The following is a 19,484-nucleotide window of genomic DNA, read 5'->3' as shown; positions in this document are numbered from 1 at the left end:
ACTTTATTTATTTATTTTTTTATCAGAACCCATAGAAACTATCAAGAGGCTTTTGCTGGAAAAAAAAAAAAACACGCCACTTGAGCTGCATTGCTAAGGATTGCAGTTCCCGGGGTACTCTTTTCTTTTGAGGTGGAAATCTTGAGAAAAGAAGCCAAATTGAAAGTATTTCAGTGACCCCCACAGTCCACCCAGTTGAGTTTGTTTTATTATTAAGAAAACGACACTTGTGAAATAAGCCAGAAAGCATAGATTCTTGAGTAAATTTCTGCGTGTGAAAGTTTTTAAAGAGTATTTTGGGCGATATTTATGTCTTTCCTCTTTATCTCAGTCCTCTTGTCTTAAACAGTATTTAAGAAATGCTGTTGAATTTGGTACCTGAATAGGATTTTATATTACTGAAATATTCAAATTGACTGTTCCACTAGTGTTGTTTAGAAGAAATATCTGGGTGAAAGGAAGTTTTCTGCTTTCCAAATGCTTCACTTTCCTCTACGACACAAAAAACAAGAGAACTGAAAGAGAAGCAAGAAAAGTACAATCGCCTAAGTACTCCACGAGATAGAATATCTAAACGCGTTATGAAAACAGAACAGTGTTCCCCATCATCTTTTACTGGTTTTCTTGTCGAATTAAGTATTACTCGTCTGAAGTCTTGGTTTGAGCGAAGCCCGAAATACTCCTTCAATATTTGTTGCTTCACAAAGGCTGGACTTAGAAAGTTTTCTTTCCTAAGGTGATTAGAAAACCAAAATTGATGATGCCAACTCTAATATTTTCTTTCTTGTTTCTGTTTCTAGTTTGACAAGAGCCCATTTTTTTCCCCCTCTCAGGATTAATGAAGGAGAGAAGGGGAGATCTTTCTTCCCAGCTATTATCATTGAAATGGATCAATTTCTCCTTTTTAAGGATGCAGATCTTGAGGAAAAATGAGCTCTCTCCAATACCTTAATTATATTTCAAGAAATGGGCTGTTGTTTATGAACTCATCCAGTGTTGAGAAACATTGAAAATAATCATTCAAACAGTAGATACTCTTGATTTCAATTTTGGCATTATATATTTCAAGAGGTATTTTCACTAATCATATTTTGTTTCTCCTCGTCTTATATATCCTTTTGCTGTCTAAATTTTTGATACACACTTGTGGTCTGGGCACAAATTTTAACTTAAGGATTGATTTTAAATATGACTTTCCACTAAATATTGTTTAGAAAAATTTAAAAAAAATCTCTAAATGGGAAATCTTAAATTGATTGCCTTTTATCAAAGAAATAAGAGAAATAAGTACCACTAAGAAAAATAATTTCTGAAAGAAAATGCATGATTACTTTAGAAGAGACAAACTTTCCAAAAATTGCACTAGGAAAGAGAAATACCCTGGCATGGGTTGCTCGATTTTGATAAATGTATTTTTCTGCACTTTCGATGGGTCCTTCAGCCACATCTCTCTGAGGAACCAGGGCTGAGGCTTCATCACCAAGTCAACCCTCGTTAGACAGTTTTGTGAAGTGGCGATTCCTCAGGCTGGCCACTTCTGACTCTCAAAGCAGATGAAGCGCCCTTGTGGTGTGGAAATGGGATGATTCAAAACCCATCTCCTCTGTGGCATTTACCACAATACCAATCATTGTGTAATTGTGTCCTGTTTTTTTTTTTTTTTTTTTTTTTTTTTTTTAAATCTTCAGCTACGTGTATACTGCAACAAGTACATAGAATTAGAGCTTCTTAATTATTAGCAATAAACCTGTATTTAACTCCAGGGCAGGGCAGGGCAGGGGATGAGGGAGACCTCTATTCTTTCTCCTTGTCTTACTTACTTTCCCTCTCACTGGAATCTCTTCTTTTGAATTCAGCACATAACTAAGGTTTTAAGTGACTAAAATATTTTGACTGGATTTTTTTTCCCCGCACTAACATAGTTTAGGAAAATTCCTCTGGGGCTGAAGTTACCAACGCAGCTGCCTTTCATTGAAAAAATAGAAAAGCAAAGAAAACTGCTCAGACAGATACTTTTCGAGGTAAAAGGTTTACCTAATCATGTTGAAGAGGTCGAATAGCTAAGTATTATGTGAGGATGGTGATGTAATTCTCTGAAATCAAGTAGATGAGAGTTATTTCTTCTTTTTACCCTTTGCACTTGTGTTACTCTGCCATGAGGCGATGGAGGGAGGTGGGAGAAAGCGCCCTTGGTGTTTCTTGTGCCCGACCTCTCTGTCACAAATCACCTCAAAATGTTTTCCCAAGGAGAAACAAAATGGCAGCCTGAACTCTAGGACTCCCTCATCCACTCTCTCCCTTCTTGTTTCTCTGACTAGAAGTAATGGTTCTGTACCATTATTTTTCCTGTCAGAATTAATAGGGAGATATTCTTTTCCTAAAGCCATTAGTTAAGTAATACTGCTTACAGAATTGCTGAAACAGGGTAACCATCTCCTTCCCCAGGGTGTAAATCTTAAGAAATGATGAGGCAATTGCTTAAACACATCAATTATGTTCCAAAGCCTGAACTTTTCTCTCCACAATTTTCATTTAGAGTTAAGAAAGTTTGAAATTAATGATCCATAAAATAGATTCTCCTGATTCAATTCTGGCACTGAAGAATGCAAATAATATTAGCAATTTGTTCCCTTCGTTTAGTTTTCCTTCTTCATCACAATTTATCCTCCCTTTATTTTAGAGCATTCTCTTCTTGTCTGGGCACAATTAAAGTTTTGACTTACCAAAAGATTTTAAGCATACTTTCCTCACTAAAAATGAAGTTTTTTTGAAGAAAATGGTAAGTGAAGTGTTCTTCGACTGATTGCCTTTCATCAAAGGAAGAGAAGACAAATGAGAACCATAGAGAAAAGTGGTTTCTGGGGGGGAAAAAAAGAGACAGATTTTAAATTATTACTTAGAGAGGCAGAGCTTCAAAAAAAAAAAAAAAAAAAAATAGGATAGTACAGAAATACTCTAGATTTGGCTAGAGATGGAAAAAATATATTTTTCTCTTCCTTTCATGAATCTCTCAGTTTTTCTGTGCCTGAAAAACTAAATTTTAGTTACTGATGTGTGAGGATTTATCTCTGTCTTTCAGCAACCTGTTCTGATCTTCTGGTAAGAGGACTGACTTGACTTTTAGTTTTGCCTGAGCATATTCAGGTATAATATACTTTGGGGGTTTTCTCATTATTTTGAGTCTGAATTTTTGAACCAATATTATTATGTGTCTCTTATTTTTCTTTCCAACTGATAACGCAAAATCATGTTTGTTGCAAAAAAGAAAGCAGCATTGACTTATCCAAGGAAAGCCTGACAACTTCCACCCCACGAGAGTTAGGTTGGCACACATCCTTCTACATCTTTCTCCACTCACATACGAATACAGACAGACACATTTTTTTGTTGTTGTTTTTTATACAAAGGCTCATATCAGATGTAGTAATCGGCAGTTCTTTTCTTCTTAATATGTTTTGTACATAACTCCAGGCCGATATGTATATGGATTGTTTTAATAGTGGCATCCAATCCCCTAGTTTCGATGTACTACTGTTTATCTATTCAACCCTTACTTTATTGATGGATGTTTATGTTGATACCTATTGTTTTTCATACCACAGCTATTGCTGCAGTACACATGCTTGCCTAATTTCCCAAAGAGCGATTGCTGGATCAATGGTTTTATACTTATTTGTATCACCTTATAAGATACCACCAAATTACTTTTCAAAAATAGGTTTACTCTCCCATCAAAAATTTTTTTTTGAGACGGAGTCTCGCTCTGTCGCCCAGGCTGGTGGAGTGCAGTGGCCGGATCTCAGCTCATTGTAAGCTCCGCCTCCCGGGTTTACGCCATTCTCCTGCCTCAGCCTCCAGGCAGTATTTTTAAAAAGAAACTTTGCTTCAGCAAGAGAGCAAACAAAACCAGGGTGAAGGTTTGCTCTCAGAGTGGGCGGCGCATGTGAGTTTCTTAAATAACAAGAGGTCACCACCAACCGGCCTCTCATTAGCAAATTCAGGCCACAGGTGTGTTGGGTAGCACAGTGCTACTGTTGTTTTGAAAACTAATTAGTTATGAATGTTTGAAAGCATGTGAAATACAGATTTCGACTTTTCTCCTGAAAAACGAACAGATCTGGTGAGCTGGACCCTCCAACCTTCATTGTCTCAGTTGGCTGGAGCTGGGGGTCAGGCGCCCCTGGGGCCTGGGCTTGCTGTTTGGCCATCCCCAGGCAGGCGCCTGAATTAGTGATTTGTCTGGCTCCTGTAGCATTTGAGTTTGTGATCTTTGGTTTAAACTAGGGTTTCTCAACCTGGGCACTGCTGACATTTGGCGACACACCATTCTTTGTTGCAATGTGGGATGTATAGCAGGGTCACTAGTCTCCACCCACAACATGCCAGGAGCATCCCCTGCACTGCACGTCAGGACCGCCCAAAATGTCTCCCAACATCACCTTTGCTTTGGAACCACTGGTTTTTAACAAACTCACAAAACGCATTTTCCTCAGTCAATTTTGAGATAAACTTTTCGAAGACTGTTCCTGGGCAGTTTTCATTATTCCACTTGATGAAGGAACACTGTTGAATTCTGGACACGACCAAGCTTTAAAGTCACCGAAATGTTTCAAACCAGCCCCATTCACTGAGTTTGGAGAAAGTATTTGAGAGGAAAAAGTGATCAAAACACGTTCCTTTCATCTCAGGAACAGAAATGGAGAGACGACGGCGATTACAGGTGGTTTCTGAAGTAAAAGCTTTACCTAATTACACACACATAAAAGATACAATTTCTAAATACTGTATGAAGAGGGTTGAATACATCTCTGGCACAAAGGTAGACATTGGCTTTGTACACTTTGGTTTTCTTCAGTGGATTCTTTTGTTCGTTCATCACGGGTCTGGGCAAGCTCACCTCTCCCTCCACAGTCTCTCTCCTTGGGCTCACATAATCCTCCTCTGAAGGGATTTCTGAGGTATTTGGAGCCAGCAGGAGGCCGGGGATGGGTCAGGGGTGTCTCTCCAGAGCCCTCTTCTCTCTCTGTGCCTTCACTCTCCTTCTCTGACAGGACTTCCGACATCTTTTCTCATTAGAATTAATGAAAAAGTATTAATTCTTTCCCTAAAGCTATTAAGTCATAGTGCTCTGAAATTGCTGGAACAGAATAATTTCTCCTTCATTCTAGGGCGTAAATCTTGAGGAAAGATGAGAGGCTGTTTCAGGTATATCGATTATGTCCCAGGGAAGAGACCTGCATAGACAATTTTCATTTAGCAACAAGAAACTTAAAAGAGTGATACACAAAGTAGATCAGCCAGTTTCTGTTTTGGCGTTCAATCTTGCAAATGGCATTTGCTTTTTTATCATCTTTTTTCCTTCTCCAATTTCATAATCCTATTTTCACTCTGTATTTTAAGGGCACACTCTTGATGTCTGGACATGACAGAATTTTTAACTCAAAGCAAAATTTTAAACACCGCTTTGCACTGAATTCAGGATTTCTGCAAGGGGAGGGTGGTTATCTTGATTGCCTTTCATCAAAGAAATAGAAAAGAGATGAGAATTACTAAGAAAAATGGTTGCTGAAATAAAAGATTTGTTTATGATTACTTAGAGGCAAACTTTCAAAAGATTGCATTAGGGTAGTGCAGAAATACCCGAGGCTGTACTTGATAAATCCATCTTTCTGGTCCTCTCCCACAACCCTCCCCGCCTGTGCAGCTGAAGTCGGGGCTGCTTCTCACTGCTTACCGCCCACTAACTTCTGATTATTTTTTGATTGGCATTGACATCCGACGTCTCCCATTCTCTCTGCCTGAGAGGAATAAAACCTCTTTCTTCCATCATTTTTAGCCATTTCTTTTTTTCCTAAAGAGGCTTCATAAACAAAAAAATGTAATAGGATTGCAGAAACAAATGAATTTACTGTTAAACTTTAGCATAACGTCAGGTATGCGACAGAGACTTAAAGAAAATTGGTTGAATAATTACATGAATAGATGATTCAGACTTAGAAAGTCATCCAGGACAGGGGCGATGTCAGATGATTGACTGTGCACATGGTTTTACTCTTTTCCATAGATAGATGTTGGGTTGGGGTCCTATATCATGACCACCTAGTACTTTCATGCTTTTTCTTTCATGCTGTTTACCACATTTGCTTGGTGAATTTTTTATATAATTATTTGCTTACTGAATTTCTCCCCCATTGAACTAGAATTATCATGTGGGTGTGTCTGCCTCATTTTCCAGGGAACAAATGCCCTGTGTTTAGCATAGTCCTTGGCACAGTTGTTGGCTGTGCTCGGTGCCCAGTAAATATTTAGGCTCAATAACGTAGGCTCGAAAACAGGCTTAAAAATATTTGAATAATTAACGATCCACAAAGTGATTACTTTTAGAGATCTGCCCAGCTTTCTTTAAGTAATTGCTAGCACATTGTGGATCTTTTAATTCCAGGGATGCGTCTAAACAATTTAATCACAGATCAATTAATAGACTAGGAAATTACTCCTATGTTCTTGTTCATATTTACAGTTTGCTTAGAAGGTTGATTTTGTAGACTCATTTTTAGACCGAATAATAATTCGGTCTTTGGAATCCAAATCCATGGAGTTTTGGTGTATTGGGACAAACCAAAAGACATATATCAAATTACTGACATTTTTAGTTAATGATATTTGAGCAGTGTATTTATAGCATTTTAGTATGGCTTAGACATTAGGCAGCTGGAAGAAGGTTTGGCATTAAAGATGTCTACAGTCATGTTGTAAGTTTCATCATGTTGTTTATTTATTTCATTTTCTTTCTAAGTATTTTACAGTTTCCTATAGCCTTTTCAAGATGGCCACGTTTAAAATTGCTGTAACACTTTAAGCGGCCTCTTCCTCTAAATGCAGTCTGGCAATTATTTCTGAGGGAGATTATTAAAAACACAGCCTTTAATCAGGGAAGGAAGAGCACGGCACAGAGAGCTGTGATGAGAGATGGTCTCTCTAATAAGAGTCACGTAATTGTGTCAGAGCGATTGAATTTCTGAAGATTGCATTAAGACAGTGGAATTTGTAACTTCTGAAGATGTAGGAAGTGATTCATATAGTGTGATGCTGAAGCCTAAACGGAATCACATTCTGTGATTTAAAATTTGGCCAGGGAACTACTTACTTTTTGAAAAGGGCCATTCATTTAAAAGCAAGTTAGTGTCCTTCCTCAATAATCCAAATCAGTTTAACACACTTCAGTGACATTATTTGGGCATTTTTCACAATTATTAAAGATAACTCACTTTTCTCTGTAGACTGTAGGGTCAAAAACAAATCAGATCAGTGGATTTTCTTCCTTTGCTTTCATAGATGAGTCAGAAATTATTGGTCAAATGTGTACATGACCTTTCTGCTTAAGCTTAAAAACCAAAACAACCTGTTGGGAAGACATTTGGCCAATCTGATTATTTTCTCTACACTGATTGGTTTTACTACTTCATTGAATTGAATGAATTGCCTGGTTGTTTTGTCACTGTGGGGACAGAGCTTAATTCACTTAGAGTGAGCACTTGTGCTTGGTGAATGATGAGGCTAAGGAAATGCATATCATCACCATTAATTTTTGGTAATTTTTCATGGGTGAGAATGAAAACATACCTTGAATCCACCTCTTTTTTCCCTTTCTACTTCTGGTGCTCTAGTCAAGCCATCTCATCTGGCCCCTAGATTATCCTAGTAAGCTTGTACCTGTTTTTCCCACCTCTATTCACCTCTCTCCCAAGTTTGGCTTCAAAATTTAAACTTCTTACCACAGTCACTTGTACTCTGCAAGATCTGAGTCCCTGTTGACTTCCCCCACATCATCTTGCCCCTGCCTCTTCATTCATGACTCTCCTTCCACATTGGCCCCCCATGAGTCCCTTGCTCCCCCAAGCTGCTTTCCCCTTTAAGGTCTCTGTATTGTTCCTTCTTTTGTCTAGAACATCCTTCGTGGACTTGTTCTTTCTCACTCTGAAGGTCTCATTTCTGATGTCGCCTTTCTGAGAAGTCTTCCTTGACTATATAAAAGTCGTCCCCAGTTACTCTTTGGAATAAGCCCCCTCATTACTCTCTTTACTACCCTCTGCTTATCGTGACTCTGTAGTATGCTTCCCTCCATTTCTCATTAGTCTCTGGAATAGCCTCCTGTTAATCGTTACTGCCTGTAATACTCTCATTTTCACTCTCGGTAATACCCCCGTCCTCGATTTGTTTCCTTTGTGACCCCATCACAATATGTGTCTGCTTCCTTGTCTTTGCTTCTCTTTCCCCATTACAGTAGAAGCTCTTGAGGGTCAGTGCCATCTTTGTTTTGTTCTTCTCAGACTCTTCAAGGTGGAGTATGGTGCCTGGGTCATTGAAGGGGCCCAGGATGTGGTTGTTGAACAGGTGAATGGAATAACAAAAGCCTCATTGTGTGCCATTAGACTACCAGAGTACACGGGAGGGTCAAGAAGGATTGTGTGGAAGAAAAAAACATTGCTTTCTTTCCCAAACTGTGCACTTCTCTACGGATTTTCAAAGTTGATTTGCTCAGGATTAGCACACTTGGTAATCTAGTAACTTACCCCTTTAGATATAAGAAGTGGAACTGTTCTTTTGGTTTAAGCCGGAGGATGGAACACATTTATTTACCTCTACTTTTCTCTAACAACTCACAAGAGGTTAGTAATTAAAGGTGTTTGTAATGTACAAGCTCACAAGGAGAAACGACTTGGAGAAGAAATGATGCCACTAGTTTGAAAGCTGGAGTGCAGAGTCTGAATGGGAACTGATGTAGCTGACCCCAAGGAATGGAATCCTGATTTAACAGTGGGAAGACTCCCCATAACTCAGACATTCATGGTACCAGGTGGGGCTGAAAACAAGATTGATTGAAAGACTAAGAAGCAATCAGACTTCAAATCCCACCCTGTTTCTAGCTTGGTAACGTCCTTTACCCTTGCAGAAGTCTAGGGGCTTAGTCTCTGGACAGCATACAAAAAGCTGGGGGACACTTGGCGTAATTAGTTCAGCAGGGGAGTGAGGGGACCAGATTGAAAATGGGGTTTGAGCAAATGTGAATACTGCATATGAGCCCCCAGAATCTCTTCTCTAATTTTGACTTCAGAATGCCAGCAGCCTGGTTTCTATTTTACAGTCAGGAGACCCAAGGACTCTTCCTGTAGAAGCTGACCAGTACACATGGAGACCTGCAGATAACTACGTCAGGGTTCCCACTGAAACAGAGCAACCACATAACCTAACAGTAGGGCCCATGGTTGACAGATTGCACTTGTAAAGAACACCAAGTCAGCCTTTTCGTGCCTATTTCCTAAACATAAGCAGCTAAGATTGCTGTATTTCTCAGGAAAGCCACTAACCTAGAGAGAAATAAAAATAAACTAATGGAAACAAAGGAATTTGGAAGAGGGACTATGGACTTCAACAACAACAACAAAAATCCATTATTAACATTGCTGGGGGTAAAAGAGAGGATGTTAGAGCCATGAAATAAGAACAGATGCTATAAAAAAAGAACATGGGAAAGAACTCTTAGAAATTAAAAGCATATAGCAGAAATAGAAACTCATTGGAATATAAAGTTGAGGAAATTCTCCTGAAAGTGAAACAAAAAGACCAAGAAATAGAACATCAGAGTGAAAAGATAAGAAAAATAGAAGATTATACTAGGAGATCCAATAACCCAATAAGGGCAGTTCTAGAAAGAGAGAAAAGACAAAAAAGAAGGGAAAAAAAATCAGAAATAACAGGTACATTTAAGAGTTATATTGTACAACATGGTAACTATAGTTAATAATATTTTGTATTCTTAAAAATTGCTAAGAGTATATTTTAAGTGTTCTTGCCAAAAAAAATAAGCATATGGGCTAATACGTATGTTATTAATAATAAGCTAATTTAGTCAACCTACAATGTGTATATATTTCAAAACAATGCATTGTACATGAGAAAGAAAAAGGAAATAAAAACAGAACCACATTTTTCTAAAACCTGAGGACATGATTCAGGTTGAAAGAATTTATTGAGTGCCCAGACAATGAATGAAGATAGACCCAGACTGTGGTAACACCAGAAATAAAGAAGAGCCTCAGGGATTCCAGAGAGTGACAAACAAAAAGATTTCATCCAAAGGATCATGAATCATAAGTCATATTGTCTCCAGACTTCTCAACAACTAGAACACAATAGAACCATGTCTGCAACCCCAAAGGGAAATGATTTCTGGTTCAAAATTTCATACCCAGCCAAGCTGCCAATTACATCTAAAGACTTATACTTCATGTACCCTTTCTCATGAAACTACTAGAAGTTTTGTGTTAGGAAAGCAGGAGAGTAAACCAAGAAAAAAGAAGTTGTAGACGTTCAGGAACCAGGAAAGAGGTGAAGAGAATCAGCACAGCGGGGATGAAGGGAGACCCTGAGGGCACAGCCATGCTGTAGAGAAACATGGTCCACTTGGAGCAAATCAGAAAGTTTCAAGGAAACGTTTCTCAGGGAATGAAATGAAACCTCAGACAATTGGAGAGGCAGTTGGAAAATGATTTTAGAAATAAGTCCATAGAAAACTCAGCGAAATTTTTAAAAAGTAAAATAATTAATTCCAGGGAAAGCAGTTTTGGCAAGGAAGGCAACATAATCGTAGTATACTACATGATTCAGTGCTGACAGGTAATATATAATAATAGATTATATATATATGTATACACACACACACACACACACACAATAAACACGGAATATTCGCCTAAATGAAAACAGGCTATCAGTGTTAGAGAACTGTTGAGAAGATAGAGAGGTGGAATGTGTGCTTGTGTGTGGGGTCATGAAGGTTGAAGAGTGGGGGAGCTGGAAGAAGAGGGAAACCCTCCTCTCTCCCCATGAGAAGTCACAGCTACTACTTCCACAAGATATAGTCCTATGACAATGTTATTAGACATGAAGGAGATAAAAGTCAAAAGACTCCCAAATGGGAAAAGATGGATGGGTTGGCAGGGGTTGCTGTTTTTCTTAATACATAGTTAGGCTTGACTTTTCAGACTGCACGTGTGTACCTTTCATCAAAATGAAAGTAAATTTAAAAGTGGGTCTAGTGCTTCTTCTCTAGTGACACAGTCGTTTTAAGATATTTCCCTGATCTCGTATCATGATGGAACCTGCCCTCTCTGAAATTTTGGGATCATTTTGACTGGTCTGCCAGGTCATTAGTGCAGGTGAAGGATGAGGGAAAGACAGGTACGAGAAATGCTGTTTTGCAGATATTGTCAGGGCCTTTCTTTCTTTCCACAATCACAACAATAACCACCACAACAAAACAACAGCATCACAAAAGCCAACCTCATCCCTTGCTGCCCAGCACTCTAGTGGGAATTAAGACATGGTTTATTTCTAAGTTCCCACTATACATCGATTGAAACGTCTATTCTGACCACTTTGTAATATGTCCAGAGAATTCAAGCTGATCTAAAATTTACCTAAACAGACATGACCAGGAATACAACTCTGATGAGAAGAAGCAACATGAAATATAGATATATTTTATGATATGTATCATTCAGGGACTTTTCTCCTTTGAGAACTGGTTTGGCCATTTCCTTTTTTCATAGAGTGGATATATTTTATATGACCAAGCGTGAATTGGTTGGAGATAAATTGAGTTCTTGCACACACCCTGTGAGATGAGGGTTAATGAGCTCAGAGGCGATCATGAAGTCATGGACCACCTCCCAGGAAATTACTCTTTGCTAATTTTATAATTCCAGATGGACGTAAATGTGCCTCTCCCCTTTCAGGTCTGAATCTGCAAGAGGAGCCATCTCTTACCACCACAGAATCACCTCCTTGTTGTGGGAAGGAAGAGAAGAAGGAAGGTGACTGCAGACAAACCTCAGGAACCCTCTCTCTTGGTACAAGTTCAAGGACTGTCAGGGAAATGGACAAACGAACTGTGAAGGTGGGCATGATGATTTTGAACTGCCCCTACCTATTGCCGGTCTAGATTTATAGCTCTGCTTGTTCTTGTTGCTCTTGTTCAGTGTGGCAGAACTTGCTCGGATCACCTTATGAAGATTCGCCTCACAGAAAGCCCATTAAGACAAACAAATAGGTCAAAACATTCTGTATCAAATGACTGAGCAGCTTTGGTAGTGCAAACATTGGGATGATTTCTGATGGTTTCTTTAAGAAACCCAAGTATGTTATTACTGCGCACCTGAATAGAGAGATGGCTGACAGGTGCCACTGCAACATGAAGCCCCCCAGACAGATTGTGGGGCTGCGTGTTGAAAACCACTAAAATACGTATCCAGACCACACTTGGAAAAACACTCATCTGGAAAAAAACAAAAACAAACAAACCAACAAGCAAAAACCTTCAATACACAGTCCTATAAAATAGTACATCCGCTTCATGAGCAGTAGTGACTTAAAAAAGGAAGCTGAGAACTGGTTAGATGATTGAGCAGTTCTGTTTTTCACAAAGCCAGATAAAAGCACAGGATCTCAGCAACCTATTTTATATCAATCGGGAGCTTTATTCGAGTTAATGCACCAATTAGTTATTAATGGAAACTTATTGAGGGCGTCATATTGAAGTTCACGCTTGGTATAGAATCATTAAGACCTCAAGACCTGTTTTCATTGAGGACCACGTTTCTGACCACATTTTTCTTTGTACCAATTAACCTTTTTTCCCCCCATTTTTTCTCTTTGCACTTTGTTGCAGGATATTTCTCCATCTGCCGGTGAGCACAGTGACTGTACTGCTCACAGCACTGCTGCCACATCAGGATTCTCTCTGCAATCTGACACCTACCCGGCAGTGGTTAATGACGCTCCTCTACCCCCTGGCAAAAGTCTTGACCTTGGGTTGCTGGAGACTCAGCTGCCGGCCTCCCAGGATCCAGTCTCAACAGATCCCAAACCATGCATTTTCTCAGATGCTCAAGGGCCTTCTTCCTTTGGGTCCAAAGGAACTTTTCCCCGCCACGACATTGCTACCTCTGTGGCTGCCATTTGTATATCTCTGCCAGCGAGAACAGATCACGTAGCCCAGGAAATTCACAGTGCTGAACCACAAGACCACAGCCAGACTGCAGGGAGGACTCTGATACCAAGCTCCCCGGACAGCAAAGCCACAGGAGAGGGCAGAGCACAGACCCTCTTGCCAGGGAGACCTTCATCTGGACAGAGAATTTCAGATTCAGTTCCATTGGGGTCAACTGAAAAAACTCATCTTGAAATACCAGCTTCAAGACCAAGTTCAGCTAGTTCACACCAAAAGGAAGGGAGACACAAGACATTTTTTCCCTCCAGAGGCCAGTATGGGTGTGGGGAAATGGCCGTCCCCTGCCCCTCTTTAGGAAGTGACGGTAGGAAATGTCAGGTATCTGAATTAATCACTCGGAAGGATTCTGTGGTTCCTTCTAAGCCAGAGCAACCCATAGAAATTCCTGAAGCCCCTTCTAAATCCCTCAAGAAGAGGAGTCTGGAAGGAATGAGAAAGCAAACTCGAGTGGAGTTCAGTGATACCAGCAGCGACGATGAAGACCGATTGGTTATAGAAATATGAAGCTTCCAGAGAAAGATGGTATCTTTGGTCAAAGACTGTTGACGCTTCACAGGTAAATGTTGTCAGACTGGCGGAAGAACTCAACTCTATCTGTGAAACACCTACAGATTAGGAAAGCCATTTTGAGTTATTTACAAGCCAACTCCAACCAACTCCTGACCCCCAACTCAGCCACAGTGTTCCCCAACTCCCCTTGGGAGTGCTCTGCTTATGTTCACATGGTGCCAGGCAGGGCAGACATGGCAAGGAAGCAAACTCCGGAAATGGTCAACGTGCACAGTGACTGGGCCTTGACTCCCAGCCTCCTCTTCTGCACCTGTCCCCCACTGCCTCTCTGCAATCAAATGGCACTAACCAAGAAAGCCACAATCAACACGTTTCTTCACAAGTGGGTCCCACACAGTCGAGGCAACTGGCTTTCTCCGTTAGTAAACTGAGGGTTTGCTTCCAAGGTAGAGAGCATACTTGGGATAATTGGAGTAGCTTGACAAAGAGACAGGGTGTGAACTGGGCACAAAGATACTTCTGTTCATTTTGGAGACAAAATTCGGATACATTAAAAAACTGAAGCTTGTTCAGAGTATTCACGTCCTTAGTGGAGTTGTAAATACACTTCAAAATGGCTATGATCCGGTGAAATGCTGATTACTTTTCAATGTTGCACAAATGGTCAATGCTTATTTATGGTCAGATGACGCAAGTACATACTCTTGTGCCTGATGCCTTTGCTGTGGAGATCTCCGAGACCGTTGGTTTTTCTAGTTTTTGCAAAGGAACATTGTGTTAAAAGTTAATAGAACTGTCTCTCTGTAATGAGTCATTTTTAAGAGGGAAAAATTCACTTATTTTCCTCTGATTCTTTTTGTCATATTGTGCTCTGAGCAGTTTCAATTAGAGGGTTACATTTTAGTAATCTGTACAGCTTAAACTGATGCCTGCTCATCGTGACGGGAGCCTTTTAGATTTCCTTCAGAAGCTTCAAGGATACAAAACTAATTGGAGTTTTGACGCTGTTTTACATCTCAGTAATTTTATTTTCGGGGCTTAGTGTTACTTTGCTGTCAAATTAAATCAGCCTCTGTATTGTGCACGTCAGAACTGCACAGATAAAATTCTCCAGTATTCCAAGCCAGTGCGCCCCTGTGCAGAAGAAAACAGCAGGTCTACATCAACCAGCCCAGTGAGCAAAGCCTCAGACCCACTGCCTTCCTCTCCCCATCCTTCCATGGGAGAGGAGAAACTTAAAGAGGTTTACATTGCTGTGTTTCAATAAAATTTTATACTTGCTTTTGGTATGATTTTGTACAATTTGAAATTTATAGCTGAGCTCTTTTGGTTTAACTTTGATGTAATGATGTTCATGTGACATCTTGTACTTCAAAGACACGGCAATGCAGAGCATCTCACACATACGAATACACTTTAGTCAGTCTGTGCCTGTGACTAAGTATGGTCAAATTTCAAGTATCTTCATGTGAATTTTCCAATTTTGGTGTTATTCATAGAAAACTTCAATGCCAGACCAGCTTCCCTGGTTACTTAGTATATATTTGTGACCATTTCATATGCACTCATAAATGTCCAAGGATTTCAGACCCAGCCAAGAAAAACATAAGAAGGGAGGTAAAAAGGATGTTGGACATTCACTTAGTGTACTTTTTAAACCCAACAAAAGCGATGTGGTGATTATCTCCCTTTTTGAATGATTCATGCCACTATAATGAGAGAGGCAGTATAGGCACATGGTCTGAGCCTTGGATGGAGATTGAAGTCCTGACTTTAGCTGGGAAATCTTGGTTAAGAGTCTCTCTGTACCTCAGTTTCCCTAAGTGAGAATAAGAGAGTTGGACAAGATGAATGTATCTCCAGGTTCCAATTTTTCTGAGAATGGTTGATAGAGAAGCTGCTCTCTCCTTAAAATGCGTGGACTCAATGGCTTGAAGATATTCCCCATGGGGAACCGTTGCCACGGGGGCCTTGCATGCAAGAAGTTTGGGTGGGGACAGTGAGGAACTGAAATGCAAACACCTTCCACCAATTATTGCTGTGAAGAACCTGAACCTGAAGAAGCTCCATCTAATTTTTTCCCCAGAGTTCCAGATTTTAGGGTGCAATCATCCAGCCTATAAATGTGACTCATAGTTCAAAAAATTAAAAGCAAAACCAGAACTCTCCAGTAAGAATGGAGAAAACCTATCTGTAGGCTGAACTGGCTCCTTTGTCTTAGGAGGCACTGGTCAGGGGAAAAAATCTGTCTTCTAGACCCCTCCTTTCTGGGTGGCTACTGTGGCATGAACGGGATCACTGGCTGTAAATCAGTAAGTCATAGCTCCAAATAGCACCAACTTCAGGATAATGGTGGAAGCTGTGTCCTTCTAGGAGCCACCGTTGCCGGCTGTCACATCCCAACCTGGGTCAAATATGGCAGAATATTGATTTCATCTCTAACTCCCTGTATCTCTTACAAAGGTAGAACAGGTAGCCAAACCACCTTGCTTTGCTGGTCTTTGGCTAGTGGCTGGCAGTGTTTACAAGTGTACCTTACTTTATATCAACATGAATTTGTGAAAAAGCTGTATTTCAATGGATTTTTTAAAATTAAAAATGTATTTTGAATGACCCTAAGGGAGCTGGCTCTTGAAAAGCATCCTAAGGTAAAGATTTTTTTTTTTTTTTTAATGAAGAATCTTTTTATAAAGCAATGAACAATCTCTGATTTTATAAATCTTAATTTTCCTATGGGTTTCTTAAAGCAAAATATAATTATAAGAATACATTTTAAGGGTAACATCAACAACCTAGAACCCAGTTTGGGTTAATGAAAATAAAATGTCAGTATTATCAATTGATAACTACTGCAGTTGTATTATACTCTGCAAGTGTGTACTGCATGATGGTTAAGGAAAAACAAATTTATTTTAGAACAAAGCAACCAGAGTTTAAAGATCAGGGATTTCCTTCTTTCCCCAGTGCTAATTTTCCAGTGTTAATTTTTTTTTTTTTTTTTTTTTTTTTGAGACGGAGTCTTGCTCTGTAGCCCGGGCTGGACTGCAGTGGCCGGATCTCAGCTCACTGCAAGCTCCGCCTCCCGGGTTTACGCCATTCTCTTGCCTCAGCCTCCGGAGTAGCTGGGACTACAGGCGCCCGCCACCTCGCCCGGCTAGTTTTTTGTATTTTTAGTAGAGACGGGGTTTCACCGTGTTAGCCAGGATGGTCTTGATCTCCTGACCTCGTGATCCGCCCGTCTCGGCCTCCCAAAGTGCTGGGATTACAGGCTTGAGCCACCGCGCCCGGCCTCCAGTGTTAATTTTATTGTATCTTTAGGTAAGGGTCTTAACCAACTGATGCCTCAGTTTCTTCCACAGAGAGTAGTTACAGGGACGCTGTCATGACCTAAGGAAAGGGCACTGAATTTTTTTTTTGCCAATCTCAAAAGTGACATTTCCCCATGATGTTCAAGACTCACCAAGTTTCTCTCTCCACCTGTACCTACACCCAGCTAAATCTTGCTGTTAAAGATGTAGGGAGGGAAGAGGGTTCAATCCTCCCCTCCTTGGCAACCTACATTGTTAAGTGACTCAAAGTCATGTGATTTTTAGTGGACAACTGGAATCCGCCTTCTTGTAAAACACATTGAAAAACAGTTCATCTCTCCTGTTAGGCTTAACCCTTGAGATATGAGACAAAGCTAATAACCCCTTTGGTTCACATCTCACAGTAACCAGGAGAACCTATGGTTCATTTGCCAAGTGATTAAAAAAAAAAAGATGGAGGAGAGTGTCTGAATTTTAATGAAAACACTGCCAATAGCATGGTGGTAACCTAGGGTAAGTCAAACTTTTTCTTCCTGAAATCACTCTTCTAAAGCTGAGACCGGAAGAGGAACCTTGTAGAAGCGCACTGTGACCACAGTTCTTGGCATGAAAGATAAACAATTTGCAGTCTCATGCCAAAAAGTATTTCCTTGCATTTACATTCATTACTTAGAATGATCACATTATTCATTTTTTTCCCCCAGCACAGAAATTTGCATTTTGCACAAAATTTGCCTGGTGCAGCAGATTTTTATAGTTATGGAAACTGTCATCATTATTGGAATGTGCTGCTGCTCAACTCCCCAGACATAATTTAATATGGTGAGGAGAAAATGGCCTGCCCGGCTCTATGGGTGATCATATTTCTACTATTGCAGCAAACTGGGCTTGTGTATTTTTCCTCACTTCAGTTGTTATTCCCATAGTTCATGTAGGGAGGCACTTTGGCTTTTGAAACACGACATTTCTCAATACTTAAGCACAATTTCTTGTCCTTATTTTTCAGAACCCATTAAATATAAGGGTCAGGACCTAGAAAATATTATGTGCTAGATTTATACACTGTATGATTCTTTGCATCCATGCTTTGCACTTACGTAGGAATATTCATAATTTGGTCTGAAGAAGTATAGGAACAGTCGAGCACATTACTTCACCATTGGAAGAACAGGAACCAGGGAAAAACATCAGCCTCTGCCACTTGGAGCACTAGAGGATGACGGAATGTCTTTTATATGCAGTCGACTGTTCAGGATTTACTACTCAATTGCTTGTTCACAATCAGGGAATTGATTGGCTTCTGGGTTGGTTGTTGAAATTTCTTTCTTTATATGGTTAAATTATTTTGTTTTGATAAAAATAAAACTTAAAATGCAAATGTCTCATGTGATTTGTTAACATTTTAACTAAAACCATTGCAAACCATATCCTTTATGAATGGGACATCTGATTATTCCTAATCATTGACCCAATGCCTCGTCGGCCATATTGGTATCCCATTCCACTCAACAAAGGGATTAGGTCATGTCCAATGATCTCATTTTCTTGTGGTGCTTCCTTTTCACATATAGCTTGTTTGTCATTATCTGCCATATTTTATAGTCTGTAACTGAGGAATCTAATTTTAAATTCTTAAATGTAGTGAAACTTTGAAGCCACAGGAGGGCACGATCCCACAGTGCAATAATCTAGAAACTTTTTCCCTTGGAATTGATGTTTTCTGGACATTTAGCATTACTCATTAACAGAGAAAACATCCTTAAATCAAAATCATAGCTTGTTATGAGGGTGATTTATGTACTCTTTGCAAGAATAAGTAGACTTACTTTTATAGCCCAACACAATATTATTAGTCTATTTACATATTTCTTGAAGACACTTGAAGTCAGTGGGGCGCAATTCATTGGAGGGAAAAGTGGGATTGAGGATGTGGAAGGAACAGATATACTAACTGATGGCTCTTAATAGCTTTTTTCCGAACTCATCAAACTGTAATCGCAATTATTATAATTAATCTGTTTGTTCCAAACTTCAGTCATTTGAGAACCATCTTAATGTTTTTTGCTATATGTATCAAGATGCCACGTATGGGTATATTTTTTAATACTTTTATTTAAATTATCTCTGTGTTAAAGAAGCAATTATTGCCCTAAGCAATAATGTCTATGAAAACTTGTTGAATTTTCTAGTTAAGTATATTTTCAAATATGCATTAAAATATAGTAAAACTATTAAAAATTGTTCATGTGTCGGTTAAATATCATCTTCATATTACCAGTGGTGTACCCAGTGGACTTGGGGAAGCATCGAGATAACCTAAACAGTATGTTTGCTGTTAGGTTCTCTGATTATTCTAGCTCCTGTTAAGCAGAGCTCTGTCTCTATTTTTTCTCCAGTACAATAGAACTGGTGACCACAAACAGAATTGTGGGATTATTGGATAAGTGTCTTTGATCAAACTATATAGTTAAATAATTGACATTTCAAATCAAAGGATTTTGGTCTCAAAGGAATAATCACATAATGTTTTGTTGCATAAACATTTTTTTTGTTTGTTTTGGTGTTTTGAGTGTTGGCTGATTAGTCAGTGAGTA

At 39.5% G+C, this 19,484-nt stretch overlaps 1 protein-coding gene across 1 annotated transcript in view; it reads left to right on the top strand.

The window, feature by feature from the left end:
• The window catches only part of ZNF831 (zinc finger protein 831), a 120,018-nt gene extending 101,005 nt beyond the window's left edge, over positions 1-19,013 (top strand). The window contains exons 5-6 of the mRNA XM_008012577.3: positions 11,799-11,959; positions 12,731-19,013. Of these exons, the coding sequence (XP_008010768.3) occupies positions 11,799-11,959; positions 12,731-13,576 (1,007 nt within the window). The 3' untranslated portion in view covers positions 13,577-19,013. The remainder of the gene's footprint in view (positions 1-11,798; positions 11,960-12,730) is intronic.
• Positions 19,014-19,484: the final 471 nt, after the last annotated feature.

This window comes from Chlorocebus sabaeus, chromosome 2 (genome assembly GCF_047675955.1).
Source record: "Chlorocebus sabaeus isolate Y175 chromosome 2, mChlSab1.0.hap1, whole genome shotgun sequence".
NCBI classification, from domain to species: Eukaryota; Metazoa; Chordata; class Mammalia; order Primates; family Cercopithecidae; genus Chlorocebus; species Chlorocebus sabaeus.
This window is presented reverse-complemented; position numbering and strand designations above follow the sequence as displayed.